Source organism: Perognathus longimembris, chromosome 20 (genome assembly GCF_023159225.1).
Source record: "Perognathus longimembris pacificus isolate PPM17 chromosome 20, ASM2315922v1, whole genome shotgun sequence".
Taxonomy (NCBI): domain Eukaryota; kingdom Metazoa; phylum Chordata; class Mammalia; order Rodentia; family Heteromyidae; genus Perognathus; species Perognathus longimembris.
In genome coordinates this window covers 44,419,748-44,439,737 of record NC_063180.1, presented here as the reverse complement: position 1 = coordinate 44,439,737, position 19,990 = coordinate 44,419,748, and the positions used below count along the sequence as shown (strand labels likewise).

The window sequence follows — 19,990 nt, the reverse complement described above, 5'->3', positions numbered from 1 at the left end:
GGAGACACGAGGACTATCTGGAGGCTGCATCTGCCCTTGGGGGTCTCCTAGGAGCACTGAAGGATAGGATGGCCACTCTCAGGTACCTGTGAGTGCGGAGAGGAGCACTGGGAAGGAGCACTGGGCAGGCTGGGAGCTAGGAGGTGTGGCCCCAAGTCCTGGGAAGTCACAGCCTGGAGCCAGGGACCCTTACTCAGCTGACCTAGTCCTGCAGCCACTACGAGAAGCATTTGAAACGTCCCCAGACCTACTGCTGCTCAGCTCTCAGCCCTCCCCAAGCCCCAAGGAAGTCAGGAGCTGCAGTCAGGACGCATGGCCAGTGGGTTCTTTTTGTGTTCCATTTCTTTCCAAAGACGTGTGTCCGCACTGGTGCTTGAACTCGGGGCCTGGGTCTTCTCTCTTGCCTGTCTAGCTCAAGGCGGGCGGTCTGTCGGGTGAGCCACGCCCCTCTACCTCTGGCCTCTGGGTGGTTAGTTGGAAGAGTCCCCTCCGGGCTGGCTGTGACTCCTCAGTAGCTAATAAGGTGACAGGCACGAGCCAATGGCACCTGGCTTTTTCCAAAGGTTTTAAAGATGAAGGAGAAGGGGCTCAGGGTGTCCCAACGTCACGCTCGTTTTGGGGGGGTCTCTGGTAGCTTACCTGCAGCCCACAGGCCTTGGGCCCACGTGCGTCTTTAGGTTATGGCCTGAGAGCATCCTGGTCGCCTGTCCCTGCGACCCACTGGTAATGTCCTGGGGGAAGCCCGTCCTGGTTCGGACCATCCTGATGGCTCAGGGTCCACCCTGGCCCCAGTGGCCGGCCCGCCCCACCCCACCTTAGGGCTGGGCGCAGCCCCTCCTAGCAGGCCCTGGATGTCCATGCGTGTCCACACGGACCGGTGCCGCTGCTGGACAGGCTCTCGGCGCGCTCAGCACCTCTGGGGAGCCGCCCAGCCTCCACCTGCGAGCCCCGGCTCCCCCATCCACGAGGTCACGCCTGTGTCCCCGGCGGGACTGGCCCCGGCTCCCCCAGCCGAGGGGACACTCCCGGGGTCCCTGGCCTGCCCGGACGCAGCGGCGGCCCCACGAGGAGTCAGTAGGGTGGCCGGGCGGTGCCACAGCACCAGTCACCACAGCGGCCGGGCGGGGGCCTTAGGGGGGCGGCTCCCGAGGGTCCCGCCCCCTCTGGAGGACTTGGCCGGCGGAAGTCGCTCAAAGCAATCAGAGGCCTGCTCGTGTGAAGAGGTAGAGGTTTATTCGAATACAAACATTCGAGAACATGTAAGATAGAAAATCACAACATATAGAGACGCTTGCCGCGAGGGGATGTCTGAGGTATTTGTTTATTCTCGGCCTAGGCTACCATGTGCTATCACATTTTTCCTGGTTAGAATACAAACAAGAGGGGGAGGGAGGAGGGGCCGCGCTGCCCTGGAGGGGCTGCAGCGAGGGGCACCCAGGGAGAGGCGGGCAAGCTGCCCGGGGGGGGAGGGGGGGGGAGGAGCACAGTGCACCGTCCCGTGTCCTCTGGGTGGGAAGAGACCATCCTTCGTGACAACCCCTGAGGAAGGCATTGGCGGAATGGCTGAGGCTCAGGCAGGCCGGGGGGGGGGGGGTCCCCTGGGCTCCTTGCAGCTCTCTGGCCCATGCCGGCCCGGGAGGGAGTGTGTGCGGCGGGGATGGGGCGGGGAGGGAGGCCACGGCGGGCGGGCGGGCGGGCGGAGGTGCCGTTCCCAGAGCTGAGGTAAGTCTGTGCGCGCGGTTTCCCTTTCCTTTTCTTTGTCCCACCTGGGACCAAACGGGCTGGGCCGGGGCTTCGGCCACTGCGACCAGGAGTGACAGGGGTGGGGGGTGAGGGGGGATGGGGGGGTGGTCTACAGGTGGGTGCAGGCTGAGTCTGGTTCCGCACCACGCTTTCTCGGCCACACAGGAGAGCGTGGCCTCAGGCGGGGTGCAGGCCCTCCAGTGTCCTGAGGGGGGGCGCTGGGGAGGGGAGGGGGCCCTCTCCACCCTGCCCTCCCCACCACATCCATCCCTGAGTGGCCCGGCCGGCCGGCGGGGCGAGGCAGCCTGGCTGTGAACCCCGCCCAGTGAGCGAGCTGCTCTTAATTCTTTGGTGCTACAACAACAGCAATAACAACAATTAAAAAAATAAAAGAAACAAAAGTCACCGAGAACACTTATAAAAAGGCTTTCCAGAGCCGCAGAGGCCGCCGGACGGGCCGCGCGTCAGCAATGACCAATCTGAGGTATTTCCGTGAGCCTGACTGGGGGGGGGGGACTGGGGGCTGGAGGGAGGGCCAGGGAGGGCACCGGGGGACCTGAGGTGTGGGGGAGGCGGAACCTGCCCTCGAGTGCTGATTCAAGACGTGGCTAGGAGGGCCCCACACCCCAGCAATCAAACAGTAGGCAAGAAGGGCTGGCAGGGCCCCGTCCCTCGTCAGCAGACGGGCTCTGGGCGCTTACAGCCCCGCGTGGGTTTACGAGTCGTGGGGCTGGGCGGAGGCAGAGCCCAGTGGGCGTGGGGTCTGGGCAGGAGCCGGAAGAGGGAAATAAATTAAGGAGGAAGGGAAACAAGAGGGCGTCCAGCCCTGCGTCGGCTTACAGATTGTCAATACACTGCGCTGGGGTGGGAGGTGGCGGGGAAGCCCGGGAGGAAGGTGGACCACCCAGACCCCGCCCAGTCCCCAGTGCAATCCCTGATTGGACAACGCTGCTCTGCCCCGCCCCTTCGGCCCCTCCCTGTCCCCGGAGTACAGCAGGACCTGAATGGAGCCTGGACAAATCCACTCTCCCGTGGCTCCATGAGATGAGGTAAATTCTGTGCGTGGGCTCCCCCCCTCTAGGCAGGGGCGGAGGTGGCGCTGGGCGCGGCCCGTCAGAGGGACCAGCTGGTGGAGGGCTCTGCGCTGGGGGTGCCCCTGGATGAGGTAGGACTTGGAGAGCAGTGGGAGCTGCCGCTGCTGCTGCTGCTGCTGGCGCTGCTGCCCAGGCTCTGGGGAGCAGCGCCCGCGATGAGGTGCACCACAGGTTTCTGGGCAAACAGCACGCCTGGAGGGGAAGGGACAGGTGCCGCGCGGTTCAACAAGGCCGGGGTCTCAGCCTGGGCACCTGACGCTGCCTTGTGCCAGGCGGGGCCCGGGGCACCTTGTACAATACACACCAGGAGCTCCCCGGCCTCAGGAGGCGGGGGGGGGGGGCTACGCCAGCGGCAGCAGCAGGGAGAGGATGCGATGGACAGCAAGCTCTCAACAGTGACCTCCAGCCGCCGGGCTGAACAGGGTTAAGGCAGGTGGAACAGGTAACCGGCTCTCTTGGGCACGCTCTTTTTGTGCTAGTCCTGGGGCTTGAACTCACAGCCTTTCGGCCCAAAGCTGGTGCTCCACCACGTGAGCCACAGCTCCCCATTTGGCCTTCTTGGGGAGGGGGAGGCTGGTTAATTGGACATAAAGCGTTTTATGGACTTGCCTCCCTGGCCTGGCTCTGAACCATGATCCTCAGATCTCGGTCTCCTGAATATCCTGCGTAGCTAGGATTATGGGCACCTAGCTCACTTCTCTTTAGGGTCGTGGGGAGCCTTAAATTCCTCATCCTCTCCACCATCCTCCCTTCTCCTGGGTAGAAGACGAGAGGACACTGAGATTCAGCCCTCTGCCAGACCCAGGCCCACCTCCGCGTGTCTCAAGCCACAACGCTCCCACACAAGGCCCTAGGTCCCGGGACGGCTGCTCCCCCCCGGGCTCCCCGGGGCTCAGGGTCCCCCTACCTGCATAGGTGGTGCCGTCGATGTCCACAGACATGTTGATGCTCCCGATGCTGCCTGTGGTCAGGCTGAGCGCTGCGGCGGAGGCCTCGGCCCTGTCTTCTGCGGGGGACGGGCGGAAAGCAGGCTGCTCAGGCTCTCGCCGCTCTCCCTGCTGCCGCCTTGGCCACCCCGGAGGGAGGCCTCCCGTGGAAAGCAGCTGCTTGCCAGCTCCTGAGCATACGGCCTGCCAGGAGGGCCTAGCGTGCCAACTTCCTGTTGCTGGCTTTCTCTAGAAGGCAGCAGCTCACTCCCCCAACTGCTCTCAGAACAGGGACGGCAGCTTGGGGGCCATGCTGGCGTGGCCGGGCATTCATCCTTCTGAGAGCCCACTGTGCATCGGGCCCAAGAAACCCAGCCTGGGCTCCGAGGACCCCCTCCTCCACCAAGAGGGGCTCCGTCTCCAGCCCCCTCCCCCCCAGGGCTCCAAGCACCTCCTCCTCCACCAAGAGGGGCTCCGTCTCCAGCCCCCTCCCCCCCCAGGGCTCCGAGCACCCCCTCCTCCACCAAGAGGGGCTCTGTCTCCAGCCCCCAGCCCCCCCCCAGGGCTCCGAGCACCCCCTCCTCCACCAAGAGGGGCTCCGTCTCCAGCCCCCTCCCCCCCCAGGGCTCCGAGCACCCCCTCCTCCACCAAGAGGGGCTCCGTCTCCAGCCCCCAGCCCCCCCCCAGGGCTCCGAGCACCTCCTCCTCCACCAAGAGGGGCTATGTCTCCAACCCCCAGCCCCCCAGGGCCATCTGGGCAGATGGCACAGAGAACCCGTCCTGTCCTGACACACCAGGGCACCTGGTCGTGAAAGGGGCAACCCCCTCCTCTCCCTCTACTTCCTTCTGCCCTTCACCAAAAAGAGTGGGCATCTCTGCTCTTCCGCTCCCTCCTGCCCCCCCTTCTAGGACACATCTGCTCTGAGCGAGAATGGCAAAGAAAGACTGGGATGTCACTCATGGCAAGTGCATTTCCAGCTAGTGCACCATCCTGGGTTTGCTCCCTAGTACCAAGAAAGAGAAAACAAAATGGCACAGAAAAGCTGTATGAGGGGAGGGAGGAGGACAAGGGAAATGGAGCGTGTGGTGTGGAAAATGAGGGGAAATTGCCGGCATTTACACTGGCAATCCTCTACTTCCTACTTGTTGTGTGGGCGTGTGTGTGTTGGCACTGGGGCTTGAACTCAGGGCCCAGGCACTATCCTTTCATCTTTTTCACTCAAGGATGGCACGCTACCACTTGAGCTACAGCTCCACTTCTGGCTTCTTTTCTTCTTTTTGTCGGTCATGGGGCTTGAACTCTGGGCCTTGGCGCCGTCTCTGAACTCCTCAGCTCGAGGCTGGCGCTCTACCACTTTGAGCCAGGGTGACACCCCCAGTTTTCTGGTGGTCAATTGTAGATCAGAGTCTCACGGACTTTCCTGCCCGGGCTGGCTCTGAACCGAGATCCTCGGGTCTCAGCCTCCTGAGTAGCCGGGATGACAGGCGTGAGCCACCGGCATCCAGCCTATTTCCTACTTCTTCTTCCTGAGAGCCGCGGGCAGCCTGCCATTTCCCCAGCCCTGCGGAGCCTCCAGCAGGACAAGGATGTCACGCCTTCCTCCCAAACAGGGGGGCCCTGGTAAGGTAGTGAGTGCGGAGCGCAGGCAAGCCCTGCCCTGTGATTTAGACAGATCAAAGGCGGGTGGAGGGAGGGACACCCGGCGACTCTCTCGGCCCTTCTCTAACGACTGCTTTCCTTCCAGCTCCCGGGGCAACTCCTGGTCCCTCAGAAGTCTCCCAGGTGGCAGGGGCCGGGGGAGGCGCGGGGGCGGGGGCGGGGGCTCACCCCTGCCGTTGATCCTGACTTTCATGGGGAGCTGCCGGGCCACGCTGAGGAAGTTGCGCTGGAAGGCCTGCTGGACCAGCCGCTGCTCCTCCTCCGACAGCCTGGAGGCCTTCTTCTCGGCGGGCTCCCCCGACTCCAGCCGCTCCCGCAGCTGCTCCAGTGTGGCGGTGCGGGAGCCAGCCTGCTGTCCTGTCATGCTCACGGGGACGGCCAGGCGATTTGGCACGGGGACGGGGGTCGCCGGGACGCCGTCACCTGTGAAGCATGCGCTGGACCAGTCCACAGACACGGTTGACCCGAAACCCCTCCTCGGCCCCCGGCAGGCCGGCCTTCCTCCCAGCCCCGCACGCACCTTTCCTGAGAGTGGAGGCTGGGGACATCCGAGGGCTGCTGGAGCCCAGCCCCAGGAGGGGGAAACGGATCTTGGGTGGCGAGAGCAGGGCGGGGGTGCTGGGGGCGGCGGTGGCGGCGGAGGAGTAGCCGAAGAGGGGGGCGCTGTAGCTGGGCCGCCGGCCTTCCCGCCGGTTGCCGTCGATGGCGGCCTGGAGCTCGGCCGGGGAGCTCAGGGCTTTCTTCTCGCATTCGTAGGCGTACAGGTACTTCATGTACCTGCAGGGGGGGAGGGCAGGGGAAGCGTCTCCAGCTTCCGGGGAGCTGCGGCTGGGAGGCGCTGCGGGGCTTGGTGCCCTCGACTGGGGGCTCAGCCCCCCGGGGCCCTGGGCCACCTCTTCCCACGGCTCCGGTGGGAAGCGTGGCTCACGCGCAGAGCTACACAGTTTTTGCGTGTTTTAGTGGTCTTAGAGAAAGAGGACCCGTGTCCCCCGTGTTTTCCTGGCTCCTCAACCTGGCCGCCGGGCCGGGCTGCTCTCGTCGGGCGTGGGGCGAAGCCTCTGCCCGTCTCTGGGGCTGACTTCCGTTCTCCCCTGTAAGAACCGTGCCAGTCCATCTCGGCTGGGCCCCCAACTTCTGCAGGGCAGCCCCAACAGGTACAACCCTTGTCCTTTCCAACAAGGCCACGGCACTCTACCTGAGTGGTCAGTTGTTCACCCCCCTGGCTTCCACAGAGCAACTTCTAGAACATTCCAAAAGAATACATGCCCCTACGGCCCCTGCTCTCCAGAGTTACGCTTGCCTTCACTATTTCCACACCCTCCTCCTGCCGCAACGGTGATAAGATAGGGCGGCCACCCCTGGAGCTGGGGGTCAGCTGACAGGTGCCTCCTGGCCAGGCGGGTGTGCTACCGCTTGGGCCTCGGCTCCACTTCTGGATTTTTGCTAATTAACTGGAAACGAGGGTCTCACAGGTGGCCTTTGAGCTGCTCTCCTTAGATCTCAGACTCCCGAGGAGCCAGGATCACAGGCGTGAGCTACCAGTGCCACGAGTGGGGTCTGAAACCAGCAGCGGAAGAGCCGAGGGCCTCCTCCGTATGGCCCCCGTGTTCCAGCGTCCCAGGGCCCTGGACCCCGCTCAGCCACCCCCCCCCCCCCGGGCACTCACTGGGTCCTGAGGGTGAAGGCGGCGCTGGTGATGGAGGTGGGCAGGCTCAGGCCCTTGGTGATCTCCCTCCAGATCTTCTTGTTGATGACCTCCACCAGGCCCCCCTTCTCTGTCACCAGCTTGTAGAGCGTGTACAGGTCCAGGATCTGCTTGGCCATGATGGGGATCCGGTTGATGGGGGTCCCTGGGGTGTCCGGTGAGAGACAGGGGGCCATGTCATCAACAGGATGAAAAAGAAGGCGTCTGCCCAGGCTGGCTTCTGTGCGTGTGCGTGCGTGTGTGTGTACGCGCGCGCGCCGGTTCTAGGGCTTGAACGCGGGGTCTGGGCACTGTCCCTGAGCTTTTCTGCCCAAGGATGGCTCTCCCACTTCGAGCCACAGATCCACTTCCGGTTTTCCGGTGGTTCACTGGAGAGCCGCCTCACAGATTCCCCTGCCCAGGCTGGGGCGCCAGGTGTGAGCCGCCAGGGCACACCGTGACGTGGGCTTTGCCAGCAGTGTCATTCCACGTCACTTCCTGATGTGCGGTGCTGGCAACTCATCTGTGGACTCTGCTTGTGGCTAGGTCCTCTGCAGGTCCCTGACATCCGAGGAGAAGGGGAGGCCCTGCTGAGCACCCCTCACCCCCGCCTCCCCCCCCTTCCTGGCTGCGGCCAGCTCCTAGGGCCGGTGGGCAGAGTGCTCCTCCATGTATGGCCTGCTTTCTGCGGGATGGCTTCTTGCTCTCCCTCCCCTGTGCCTTGCCATGTCAAAGGCGCTGCTGGACACGCGGGTCCCCAGAGGGATGAAAAGCCACTCAATAATTCTCTCCCCACTAATCGCTGTCCCCTCCCCCACACTGGCCTCTGAAAGAGGGAGGGTCAGAGTAGCTTCCGCCCCTCAGCCCCAGGGGAAGTGAGAGGAGCCAGAGACTTGATTAGGAAACCTGGCACCGGGCAGGAAGGGCTACTAATGAGCACCAGGGGACGGCAGGGAGGGCGGGCAGGGCTCGTCAGGAGGCGTGATGGATGACTGTCATTTGGCAGCCTCAGGATTAATGATCTGGAGGTCAGAGGGGAGAATTCCACAGGGAAGGGTCACCGTCCGGGGCAGGGCTGGAGACTTGTTGCCTTTTAATGGAAACTCCTACTGTACGCAGGCTGCCAATCCTCTCTCCCCCTCCCCCTCCCCCTTGCGCTCCCTGCCCCCACCCCACTGAGGACTCTCAGCTGCCTGATGGGTTTAGGCCAGCTTGAGCTCTGGTTTCCGCTTCTCTCCCGGTGATGCCAGTGCTCTCAGCTCAACATCAGCCTTGTCGCTGGCTTTTTCCTGAGACAGTCTTGCTATGTCGCCTAGGCTGGCCTCCAACTTGCACCCCTCGGCCTCATCTTCCCAAGCTGGGCTCACGTGTGAGCTCACCCACTTTTCAGGGTGATTCAAGTCGGAGCATGGTGTAAAGGGCTCCCCACATTTCTAGAGAAGCAGCGACGGGAGCAGGACTGCTGTGGCAGGGCCAACACCTCTTTTCTAAGAGGGCTCCTGCTGACTTCAAAGACCCCTGTCCTGACCAGCTGGTCTCTGGAGGGTCAAGGATACAAAGGCCATCCGGTTTGACTATAAAATTCCCAAGTAAGCTGGGCCAGCTCAGGCAGAAAAAAATCACTAGGCTCCATTTCCAAAATTGCCAGCAATCAACAGGGCTGGAAAAACGGCGTCAAGTCCTAAAGTCCCAACGTAAGCTGAGTGTTGTGGTCAATGCCTGTAACATTAGCACCTGGGGAGCTCAGGCAGCAAGGCCTTGAGCTCAAGGACAGCCTGGGCTACACGGGGAGACCCTGCCTCAAAAGCAAAACGAACCCCTAAATGTAAACTATCAGAGCTCACATTTGGGCCCACGTCCTCCTGTGCGGTTCTGCACAGTGGCCCTTGCTCCCTGGCGGGACAGGGTGGCCGCGCATGCATGATGAGGTCGTACCTGCCACCTGGAGAATCTGCAGGGCACCCCTCAGGCTCCACCGGGTAGCGTACTGTGCTCAGTGCCCTCGCTGTGTCCCTAACCAGCTCCCTCTGCGCCACTCCGCTCTCCTTTTCCCTACTGGGGCCACAGATGTTGGACGTGAGCCCTGGCTCCTCCCTCCTCCATTTTCCTGGGGGCCTCGCCTCTCGTGGGCATCTTCCTCTGTGGCTCGCAGCCACTGCCCAGGGCCAGGCCCTCGCCAGCTGCCCGTTAAGAGGCCCACAGCAGCCTGTGTCCACACCAGTGACTGCTCACGCTGCCTTCATCCGCCCGCCTCCAGCCGACACTCCCACACTGCAGGAGACCCAAAGCACTGCCCTGGCTCTGGTCACCTGGGCCGCAGTCAGGACTGCCCCGGAGACTGGCTTCCACTCACGCCCTCATGCTGTCCTTCAAGGACCTCTCCTCCTGGGACACTTCCTACTTAGCCCAGGCCCCGTGGACTCCTTTCCTCTCAGAGTTTCTACACACTTGGCAAACGATTTTCAAATTGTCGCACGCCTGTCCGTGTGGAATTCCAGGAGGCCAGTGAGCTCTGAGAAGGCAGAGGCTGTCTGTTCTTTTCTTTGCCACAACTGTACTAGCAACACTGTGCTGACCAAACGAGTGCTTCTAGCCAGAGCTGTGGTTCATGCCTGTGATACCAGCTACTGGAGAGGCTATACACTGAGGACTGTGGCTCAATGGCAGCCTGAGCGGGAAAGTCCAAGAGACTTATCTCCAGTGGACCACCAAAAAGCCAGAAGTAGAGCTCTGGCTCGAACGGCAAGAGTGCCAGCCTTGAGCAAGAGAGCTCAGGGACAGCGCCTAGGCTCTGAATTCAGGCCCAGGACCAGCGTGCATGCGTGCATGCACACACACACACAGTACTACCTCTAAGGCTCAGTGTTGGTGCCTCACACCTGTAATCCTCACTACGAAGGAGGCTGAGGTCGAGGATTGTAGTTCAAAACCAGCCCAGGCAGGAAAGTCCATGAGACTCCAATTAACCAGCGAAGAGTAAAGTTCTTGCTCAAGTGGTAGCGCATCAGCCTTGAGTGAAAAAGCTAAGGGAGTCAAAACACGCGTGCGCGCCCTTCTGTGAGAGCTGCTGAGACCAGGCTGGTCTGAGGGTCTCATGCGGATAGCCCTGAACGGAAGGCCCAGCCCCTCCCAGGCACGAAAGCTCACTGCTTCTGGCCAGTGTGGGGCTTGGGAAAGGTGAAGAAACACTCGGCAGACCGCAGAGAAGGAAGCAGGGCTGGGGCTGGAGGCGGCCAGGTGTGGTGCACCGGAGTAGCCGGGGCTGGGCGCTGGAAGGGCTAGCTTCAGACCCCCTTGGAGCCCCACATAGGAACAGCTTTTCGACTGCACTGTGTTCTCCTGGATCGTTTCAATGGCGGTACACCTCCTGACAATGCATTCTAGTTGAGAAATGATCACAAAAAGCTGCAAGTGAGCACTAGCTTTGAGCAAAAAGCAGCTCAGAGGGGCCAGGCCTTGAACTGAAGCCCCAGGACCAGCACCAATAAGTATAAATAAATAGGCAGATAAACGGATAGAGGGTGGCTTGGTTCTAGAAAGCGGCCTGAGCGAGGAGCACTGTGGCCAGGCGACTCTGAGGAGCTGGATCTTCTCCCAAGGGGCCTCTGAAGTTCAAGTCCACAGGGGCTCCTCACCAGCCTTCTGGAGAAGGCTGCGACAACGCCTTTCTGCTTCCTCCTGACAGGGACCAGCCTGTGTCGACAGTGTGAGAGCGACCTGCGGAGCACCAGAAGCGGCAGATGGCCCACTCAAGAGAGCTCTCGGTGGGCTATGGTGCTGCTGGCCAACAGGCAATGGCTCTCCACCCCAACACGGCCGGTGCGTGGGCGGGAGCCCCGAGGAGGAAGCCTGCAGACTGTCCATCACTGCCATCAAAGCCCGAGCGAGGACTGAGGGTAATTAATCATGCTCTCTGACAGGGATCCAGGGCCTTATCTGCACCCCAAGAAATGCCACTGGTCTCCAGTTCCCTCCTCAATAAAGGAGACTGACAGTTGCAACAAAGAGGCCCCTTATCAGATTCCAGCCAGGGAGCCTGCAGCAGCCCAGGGAGGGATGTAAAAGGCTTTTTACGAGCGCCAGGGAGGGGCCTCTGGAAGCCTGCGGACCCCAAGGCTTTCACCTTCGTTGGTGGGAATGCCACAGGGCGCGGGCACCCGTGGTCCACAGCAGAGGCGGACAGAGGCGGCTGAACTCTGACGACACAGACACAGCGAGGGTGGGGGCGAGGACAAGGGGAGAGAGAGCAGAGAGAGCAGATGCCGGGTTGCTGAAGGAAAAGCTGCTTCCGCGGCAGTGGAGACCAGCCGCCAGCAGGCCGGGGCTGGCGGCGGAGCTGCCTACCGGTCAGGGGTGAGGGCCCGGGACCTAGGGCCTGGCCCTGCCTAGGGGATCCTCTCACCTTTCTTCTGCCTGTGGGAAAGGTCATTAATCATTTCCACAGCCCACGGTCGAGACAGCCGAGCGGGATCACGGAAGCGTCCAGCACGTGCTGGGCAGGCCTGCTGGCTACTCACACATGGATCCTCACCCTGCTCTGCTCCTGCTCCCCAGGAACAAGAGAAACGCCCGGCCAGCCTCCAGAGTCCCCTCCGCAGAAGACGCCTCCCGCTGGGAACCTGGGTGGCAGTGGCCTGCAGTCTGAGCACAGTTTGCAGCCGTCCCGCTCCGCAGGCAGGGTGGAGACACGGGCACGGCAGACGCACTGGCGTGGCGGGCGTGCGGAGGCATCTGCTCCCACTGCCCACTGAGCTGAGCGCTCTGCGCGCGCCCGCCCACCGCCAGGGTCCTGCTCAGTCCTACCCCTGCCCCTAGTCCACCAGCCCCGGAGGTGACCTTTATTCCCACATGTATTCCTTCATATTGGTACAATCTTTTTCTTTTTTCCCAGTCCTGGGCCTTGGACTCAGGGCCTGAGCACTGTCCCTGGCTTCTTCGTACTCAAAGCTAGCACTCTGCCACTTGAGCCCCAGCGCCTCTTCTGGCTTTTTCTGTTTACGTGGCGCTGAGGAATGGAACCCGGGGCTTCTTGCACGCGAGGCGAGCGCTCTACTGCTCAAGCCACACTCCCAGCGCCTTGGATAGTCTTTTTTTGATGGCTTTTGCCTGACGTTGACCCAGGTGTGCCTGGCAACAGTTTGTTCTTGAACTGCTCTACAGGACTAGGCTGCAATTTATTATTCCATCCACACTCTTTACGACCACCCAAGAAGGCTTGTTTTAAACTAATCACCTTTTTGTTTCTTGCCAATCCTGGGCCTTGGACTCAGAGCCGAGCACCGTCCCTGGCTTCTTTTTGCTCAAGGCTAGCACTCTGCCACTTGAGCCACAGCGCCACTTCTGGCCGTTTTCGGTATATGTGGTGCTGGGGAATCGAACCCAGGGCTTCATGTATACGAGGTGAGCACTCTTGCCACTAGGCCACCTTCCCAGCCCCTAAACTAATCATCTTTCTGGGTGCTGGTACTAGGATTTGAGCTACACACCATCTTCTGGCTTTTTCCCCCCAGTGGTTAACTGGAGTTAGGAGTCTCATGAGCTTCCCTGCACAGGCTGGCTTCAAACCTCAATCCTCAGACTTCGGCCTCCTGAATAGGATTATAGGCATGAGCCCACAGATGGCCCGTTGTAATCCTTTTTTCTCGTACTCCAGTGGGGACTTGCCATACCCATTGCCATCTACAGGAGAGGGAGGGCAGCGTGGCAAGGAAGCATGCAGTGCGTGGGCATGCGGGGGTAACTGAGCTTCTGCTGGAGTCGCCCCTGCCAGTGGACTCTGGCCCACAGTGTCCCAAACGCTCCCTGAGTCCGCCTTAGCTCGGCCCTCCCAGAGTTTACCGGACACTGGCTCGCACTGGGACGAAAGGGGCGAAATGTGGGGATAGAGGCATGGTTCGGTTGTGGAGTGCTACTAGCCCATGAGAGAAAGCTTCAGGTACTGGGTTCGAGTCCGTCTTGGATGAAAGCAAGGGAAAGGTAAGGAAAGGAAAGGACAGAAAAGAAGGAAGGGAAAAAAGGAGAAGAGAAGAGGTAAAATTCTCAAATCATTTTTCCCACATGCTAGGGAAACCAACACCAGGTTTTGGAAGGGAAGAGGCTGAACTGAAGACCAAGTGGGTCTCTCAAGTTAACTGTATCTTTCAAAAACCCGTCTTCCTTCCCAATGGAGTACTATGGATAACTGAATATGTGCAGGACATTAAATGATTACCAAAGATGGACTTAGCAGTAGCTGATGACACCTGGAGAAAAGGCTCTGCCTCAGACCAAGAGCTAATCTCTGGTCTTAAAATCTTCATGTTAAACCTGGCATTGGTGGCCCAATAATGTAATCCTAGCTATCAGGAGGCTGAGATCTGAAGATCAAGGTCTGAAGCCAGCCCAGGTAGGAAAGTGGAGCTGTGGGTCAAATGGTAGAGCCGTGAGCAAAAGAAACTCAGGGTTAGCACTGGCACATGCGCTTGTGCATGCACACACACACGCACACACACACACACGCACAAAAGGCACTGAAGGCCTATAATCCTAGCTAGTCAGGAGGCTGAGATCTGAGGATGGAGTTTCAAAGAAGCCAGCCTGGGCAGGGAAGTCTGTGAGACTCCTATCTCCAAGTGAGCAACAAAAAAGTTGGAAGTAAAACTGTGGCTCAAGTGATAGAATGCTACCTTGAGCAAAAAGTTCAGGGGCAGCATCCAGGCCCTGAGTTCAAGCCCCAGGGCCAACACACACACACACACACACACACGCACACGCGCGCACACACACGCACACGCACACGCCGCGCACACACACACACACCCCATTTTAGATTTTTGCTTGTGGATAAAGTTGGAAAATAAAGCCACTAAGTCACACACACACACACACACACCATTTTAGATTTTTGCTTGTGGATAAAGTTGGAAAATAAAGCCACTAAGTCTACTTCATCTGGCAAATACAACACATTTTAGTCTACCAAGAAGGGTGTCCAGGGTCCTGGGCCATTTACTGCAAGATTAAAAGAATATAGAAGAAACCTCTCCCACCTCCATACTCCAAGAGGCAAGCAGCATAGTCCCAAACACTTCCTTGCCTGAGATGGACAGATAAGCACACAACAGAAGGAAAAACACTCAAAAGGCACTGTGAGCAGGCCAAGCCCTTTTCCCACAGTAAATTCTTTGTGTATACACATCAAAAACAGACCCAACCACCCCCTGGGGAAATCCAAGGTCATGCGCAGCCTTGACCAGAAAGGGGAGGGGGGAGCTACCATCCACATCTCGACAAAACCTGTCTCTAGTTCCTAAGTCCAAGGTGAAGGTAAAGGCAGGAAAATAGCCTTGCTGTGGGAATTCTGGATTTGTCTCTTTCGCCACCCTGCCCGGACAAGTGGCAGCCTCCTTGTCCCAATGAGTTGCTGCAACTCCCCTTTCACGCGATAGAAGGCTCATTCGGAAGGGAGGACTCCTCTTGCAGACAAGAAATCTACCCAGAGTTCATCAGTTTGATGCTGTTTAACTGGATCGTCAAGGCTCAGCAGAAGCTGCGGGAGGGGCGGGGCGGCAGGACAGGAGGGGAGGGGCTTTGTGCACCACCCAAGAGGAAGCAATGGAGCTTCATAGGGACTCTTCAAAGTCAGAGTGCAGGCCCGGAGTCAGGAGACCCCGGGCTAAGTCCAATCTCTGGTCTTAGGAAGTCCCTTAACCTCAGGGCTGACTCTTCATGGCCAGTGATAACCTTTGCTCTATCCAGGAAAGTGTATGGGTTAATGATAAAAATAACCATAAGTAGCTGATGGCTCACTGCCTGTCATCCTAACTGCACAGGTGGCTGAGAACAGAGAATCACATTTTGAAGCCAGCCTGAGTAGGAAAGTCCAGGAGACTCTTATCTCCAACTAGCCAGCATAAAAGCTGCAAGTGGAGCTTTGGCTCAAGTGGCAAAGCACCAGCCTTGAACAAAGAGGCCAAGTGAGAGCATGAGGCCCTGATTTCAAGCCCCAGGAAGGGCACCCAAAAAGCACACAGCTACCAAGTCACCATCATCACTATCCTGATCCTAATGAGATTACACTTTTGTCCCACCTCCTAAATATCAAGGCGATATGCTTTGTTTTCTCCATTGTTTATACATAGCCTGTGCTGATCAGATTTACACAGTAGTTGGTCCCCTTTGGGCACTGGAAAACTAAATGGGAAATCTAAGAAGGAATGAGCTCTTAGGAGAGCCACCCACAGTGAGTTAAATTGGGATAAAATTTTATTTGGTATTGTTTCAAACACCCCTGCATATATAAACAGCATTGAAAGGTAAACAAAGTGGACTCTGGGATCTACCAGTGACCCCCCCCCAGAGCCATGTTCTGAGGAAAATGGGACTCTGGAGCCCCATGTGACTCCATGTGGCTTCAGTCGGCACAAGAGGAAATTCATTACTCGGCAGAGAAAGACAATAAATACTTGCTTTTAGAGTCTTAGGGAATATGGCCTAGTGGTAAAGTGCTCACCTCATAGTCTTAGGGTACGTTTCCACATGATTATTTTGACAGAGCACTGGTAGAGGAGCATTTCTTCTGTTTCCTGTTCCTGAAGGGTGGCTATTATGTGAGCGGAGCAGTCAGGAGCACGTGAGAGAGAACACAGCAGCTTCCAGGCTGGTTCTCTCTCTCACTCTCTCTTTTCTGCTACTGGGGTTGAGCTGGGGGCCGGGCACAATGTCCCTTAGCTTTTTCACTTAGCATGCTACTACTTGAGTCACAGATCCATTTCTAGCTTTTTGGTAGTTAAATGGAGATGAAAGTCTCAAGGACTTTCCTTACTACACTGGCTTTGAACCGTGATCTTCAGATCTTAGCCTCCAGAGTAGAGGATACATAGGCCTGAGCCACTGGTGCCCAGCTTCTCTCTCTCTCTCTCCCCCCTCCCCCCAGTTCTGGGGCTTGAACTCAGGGCCTGAGCACTGTCCCTGGCTTCTTTTTGCTCTGCCACTTGAACTTTGTACATTTGTGGTGCTGAGGAATTGAACCCTTCATGTATGTGAGGCTTCATGTATGTGAGGCGAGTCCTCGACCACATTCCCAGCCCCAGCTTCTCTTTTTACAGACAAGGAAAGAGCAGTTATCAGAAGGGGAGGATCTGCTTGAGATTGTCCAGAGTGGCCTGTCTAACACCACAGGCCTCCGCAGAGACCCCCAGCGGCAGGAGGCCGGGCCACATGGGCAGCGCCTCCGCCCCCTCCATTCCTCCCAGGCTTCTCTGCTGACAGGTGGCACTGTGGGCTGGGCAGGGTCACCAGGGAAGACTGGAAAGCAGGGACAGCGGCTGAGAGGCCCATCTGTTCCAGTCACACCAATGTGTTAACAAAAGCCGGAGGCATGCGCGGAGCTGCGGTTACTGCCCCGCGGAGCTGCGGTTACGGCCCCGTTTTGCCGCTGTCGCCTGCAGCCCGCGGGGTGCTGCCTTCCTGCCTTCCTGCCTTCCGTGTCACAGCCCGGGGCCGGGCGGGCGTCACCAGGCCTCGCAAGCTGAGGCGGCATGGCAGTGACTCTTGTGAACCCTGCAAATCCTACGAGGCTGTTCCTTGGTCTCTGGTAACAAGATTTTCCTCAAGCTGGGCGCCCGTCTTAGCAGTGCGCTGGCTGAAGCTCACACATGCAATCCTGGCTCCTCGGGAGGCTGAGAGCTGAGGATTGCAGTCCCAAGCCAGCCTGGGTCCAGGACATTCTCATCTACGCCCCAAAGCCAGAAGTCAAGGTGCCAGCCTGGAGTGGACAAGCTAAGGAACAGTGCCGAGGCCCTCAGTTCAGTTCCCAGTACCGGCACAAAAATAAACACAAATCTGCCTCCGGGGTCCAGACACTATTGTGGGAATGCTAAGTAAGTTGCACCTGTCTGGGGGCCCTTGGCCTCATCATTCTGTGAGGAGCAGAGACAGCAGCATCCCATAATTAAAAGTACAATCTACCCCCAGCTGGCCTGAACCACACTCTAATTTCGACTAGCAGGTAAGAGTCTTCCAGGAAGGCGATCCCAGGCCTCTGACACGCAGGAACTCAGTCCCAAGCCCCAGTGAAGGAGCCTCGAGACCGCTGCTACACAACCTGCTACACAGGCTCACGCTGAACTGAGGTAGAATGATTTTCACTTTTCTCTCCCCCTCAGGACAAGAGCTGGTTTCTTATTTCCCCCCAGACAGCAATTTGGCCTTTAGGGGCCATTTACAATATGTATTTCTGAATGCCAGTATGGACAGTGGAAAAAGCCAAGGATGCTACTAACATCCTTGCACAGGAGTGCACCAAGAACACAGGATCAGCCCGCCCCACCGTGGACAGTGCGGGGACCCGGAGGCCTCGTGGGGGAGGGGGGAGGGGGAGGGGGAGGGCGAGGGGAGGGCGTAGTGGAGTGCTGAGACCAGGACCCCTTCCAGGGGAGGAGGCAGCAGAGGACCTCTCCCTCTCATGGGCGATGCAGCAAACAGTGAAATACCTGACGTGAGTGCTCTCGGTTGACTTTACCCAAGGGGGTCATTTACTGCTGCTCTGGGTTTACTCAAAACTACGCTAGAAAGTCAGATGCTCATGTTCACACCTATAAGCCTAGATACTAAGGAGACCGAGATCTGAGGATCATGGTTACAAGCCAGTGCCCACAAGAAAGTCCAAGAAACTCTTTATCTCCAATTAAGCAGCAAAACTCTGGAAGTGGAGGTGTGGCTCAAGCAGTAGAGCCATCAGCCTTGAGTGGAAAAAGAGAAAGTAGCGGCCAGGCACTGAGTTCAAACCCCAGCACTGGTATGCGAGTGCATTCACATGCGTGCACGTGTGCACACACACACGCACGCGTGCGCACACACACACACACATGCCCACAGGGCAGATGGCAACCTGACAGTTCCAGGAAGCTGGACAGGCTGCAAAGAAGGCTCTCGGCTGCTGACTTGCAAGCCCAGGGTGGCTGTCTTTCACGGAGCCACCTCTTTGAACTGGAGCAATGAGGCAGATGTACCCAAAGCGCCAAGCAGCTTGGCTACCTTGCATGGCAAACAGAGTCAGGAACACCAAGCAGACCACTCCCGGAGCACCTCCTGCCTGGGACCACCTGGCCATCCTCCAGGAGCTCCTGGGCCGGGCCAGGGGTGCAGCAGCAAACAATTACTGAGCTTCACTGCTGGCCGGGCTGGGCTAACTTCCACTTTCCTTTTAAACTCCTTTTGGGAAGGGAGAACAATAAAGTAGAAAGTAAAGCAATGGAGCTGCACTGCTGATTAAAATCTATATTGCTATGGCAGCCCCTTTGAGACAGATCAGCGCCTGGGTTTGCACCAGCTGGGCTGGTGGAGCTTGTAAATAATTAAAAGGTAATTGCAAGGGGAGACCAAGGTATTAAGTGGATTTCTCTCTCTCAGGCAACCAGAGAGTTTCTCTGCCTCCAGTCACATTATCTTTCAGGATTCTATTCTTGTTTTCTTTTATACAAACACAGGCAGGACCAGATAGCCATTGGAGGAGTAAACTAATTAGGGCTGGTTAAACTGCTTTGATAGGCTTGGAGGTTGGGGAGGGTAGAGGGGAGTACACAAACTGGCAGTGAAAGCTCCACCACCAAGAAAGCAGTAAGACTTTTGGAAGGTAGAGGGGGGGAGGAGAAGAGGAAGGGGAAGAGGGCGGAGAAGAAACTGGGGGGGGGAAGGGGGGGTGAGAATGTGTGGGAGAGTGAGGGCTCTCCAAATATTTAGCTACCACTTATAGCTCAGCCTAAAAGAAAGAGGAAAATTTCAATCCCAGGTCTCTCAATCAAATGATTGAAACTCAATCACATATTGGCAGCGTCCTGGGGAACCGCTCTCTGTGTCCTGGGGTATTGAAAGGTAAGCCATGCGGATTGGACCTTCTGGGGAAGCTGGGGTCCTGGCCAGCCCTCCTGGGGGCTGACCCAGCTGGTGAACCCGCCGGGATGGGGATCCAAGGCCAGGAAGTTGAGCTGCTGCGCTCACACTTTGGTCATGCCATGGTCCACAGGGGAGATGGCCATTGGGGGTCAAGTGAGCAGCAAGAGAAGAAGATAGGGAACTGAAAAGGTTCATTATAAAACACATGTCCAATATCCTACAGTTAAACTGCAAGAATGCCTGCCAAAGAGCCAATGGCTAAGAAGACAAAGTTGGAGCCCGGCACCGCTGGGTCACGCCTGCAGTCCTAGCTCCTCGGGAGGCTGAGATTTGAGGATCATGGTTTGAAGCCAACCTGGGCAGAGATGTGAGACTCTTTTTTTTTTGCCAGTCCTGGGCCTTGGACTCAGGGCCTGAGCACTGTCCCTGGCTTCCTTTTTGCTCAAGGCTAGCACTCTGCCACTTGAGCCACAGCGCCACTTCTGGCCGTTTTCTGTATATGTGGTGCTGGGGAATCGAACCCAGGGCCTCATGTATACGAGGCAAGCTCTCTTGCCACTAGGCCATATCCCCAGCCCGGATGTGAGACTCTCATCTCCAATTAACTAACAAAACGTCAGAAAAGCACCAGCCTTGAGCACAAAACCTCAGTGATACCAACCACCCAAGTCCCGAGTTCAAGCCCCAGTACTGGCATTAAAAAAAAGAAGAGGAAGAAGACAAAGAAAGTTGCCCATTCTTTCCCATGGATTTTAGACTTTCCGAAACCACCTGAAGGGCCAGTGACCTGTTATTTACCCCTTCTGAGATATACGCAAGAAGAACTGCACACTAATTTAAGTGACGCCCAAAGCAGTTGTATTTGAATCTGAGGGGGCTCCACAGGCCAATTAATTGGGCGAGAGGCACAAATAAGGGAAGACCAGATCTGTGTTTTGCCCAGGTTCTCTGTGCCCTCTTTAGTCTGGTGGTCAAGTATCTGGATAATCAGCAGGCATGCCATCGTGGA

At 58.0% G+C, this 19,990-nt stretch overlaps 1 protein-coding gene across 2 annotated transcripts in view; it reads right to left on the bottom strand.

Moving 5' to 3' along the window:
• Positions 1-2,322: 2,322 nt before the first annotated feature.
• Arid3b (AT-rich interaction domain 3B) overlaps positions 2,323-19,990 on the bottom strand; it is a 40,495-nt gene continuing 22,827 nt past the window's right edge. For both annotated transcript variants that reach the window (XM_048369488.1, XM_048369487.1), the window contains exons 5-9: positions 7,090-7,273; positions 5,944-6,200; positions 5,592-5,846; positions 3,745-3,843; positions 2,323-3,029 (exon numbers count right to left, since the gene is read on the bottom strand). In XM_048369488.1, the coding sequence (XP_048225445.1) occupies positions 2,857-3,029; positions 3,745-3,843; positions 5,592-5,846; positions 5,944-6,200; positions 7,090-7,273 (968 nt within the window). In that variant the 3' untranslated portion in view covers positions 2,323-2,856. The remainder of the gene's footprint in view (positions 3,030-3,744; positions 3,844-5,591; positions 5,847-5,943; positions 6,201-7,089; positions 7,274-19,990) is intronic.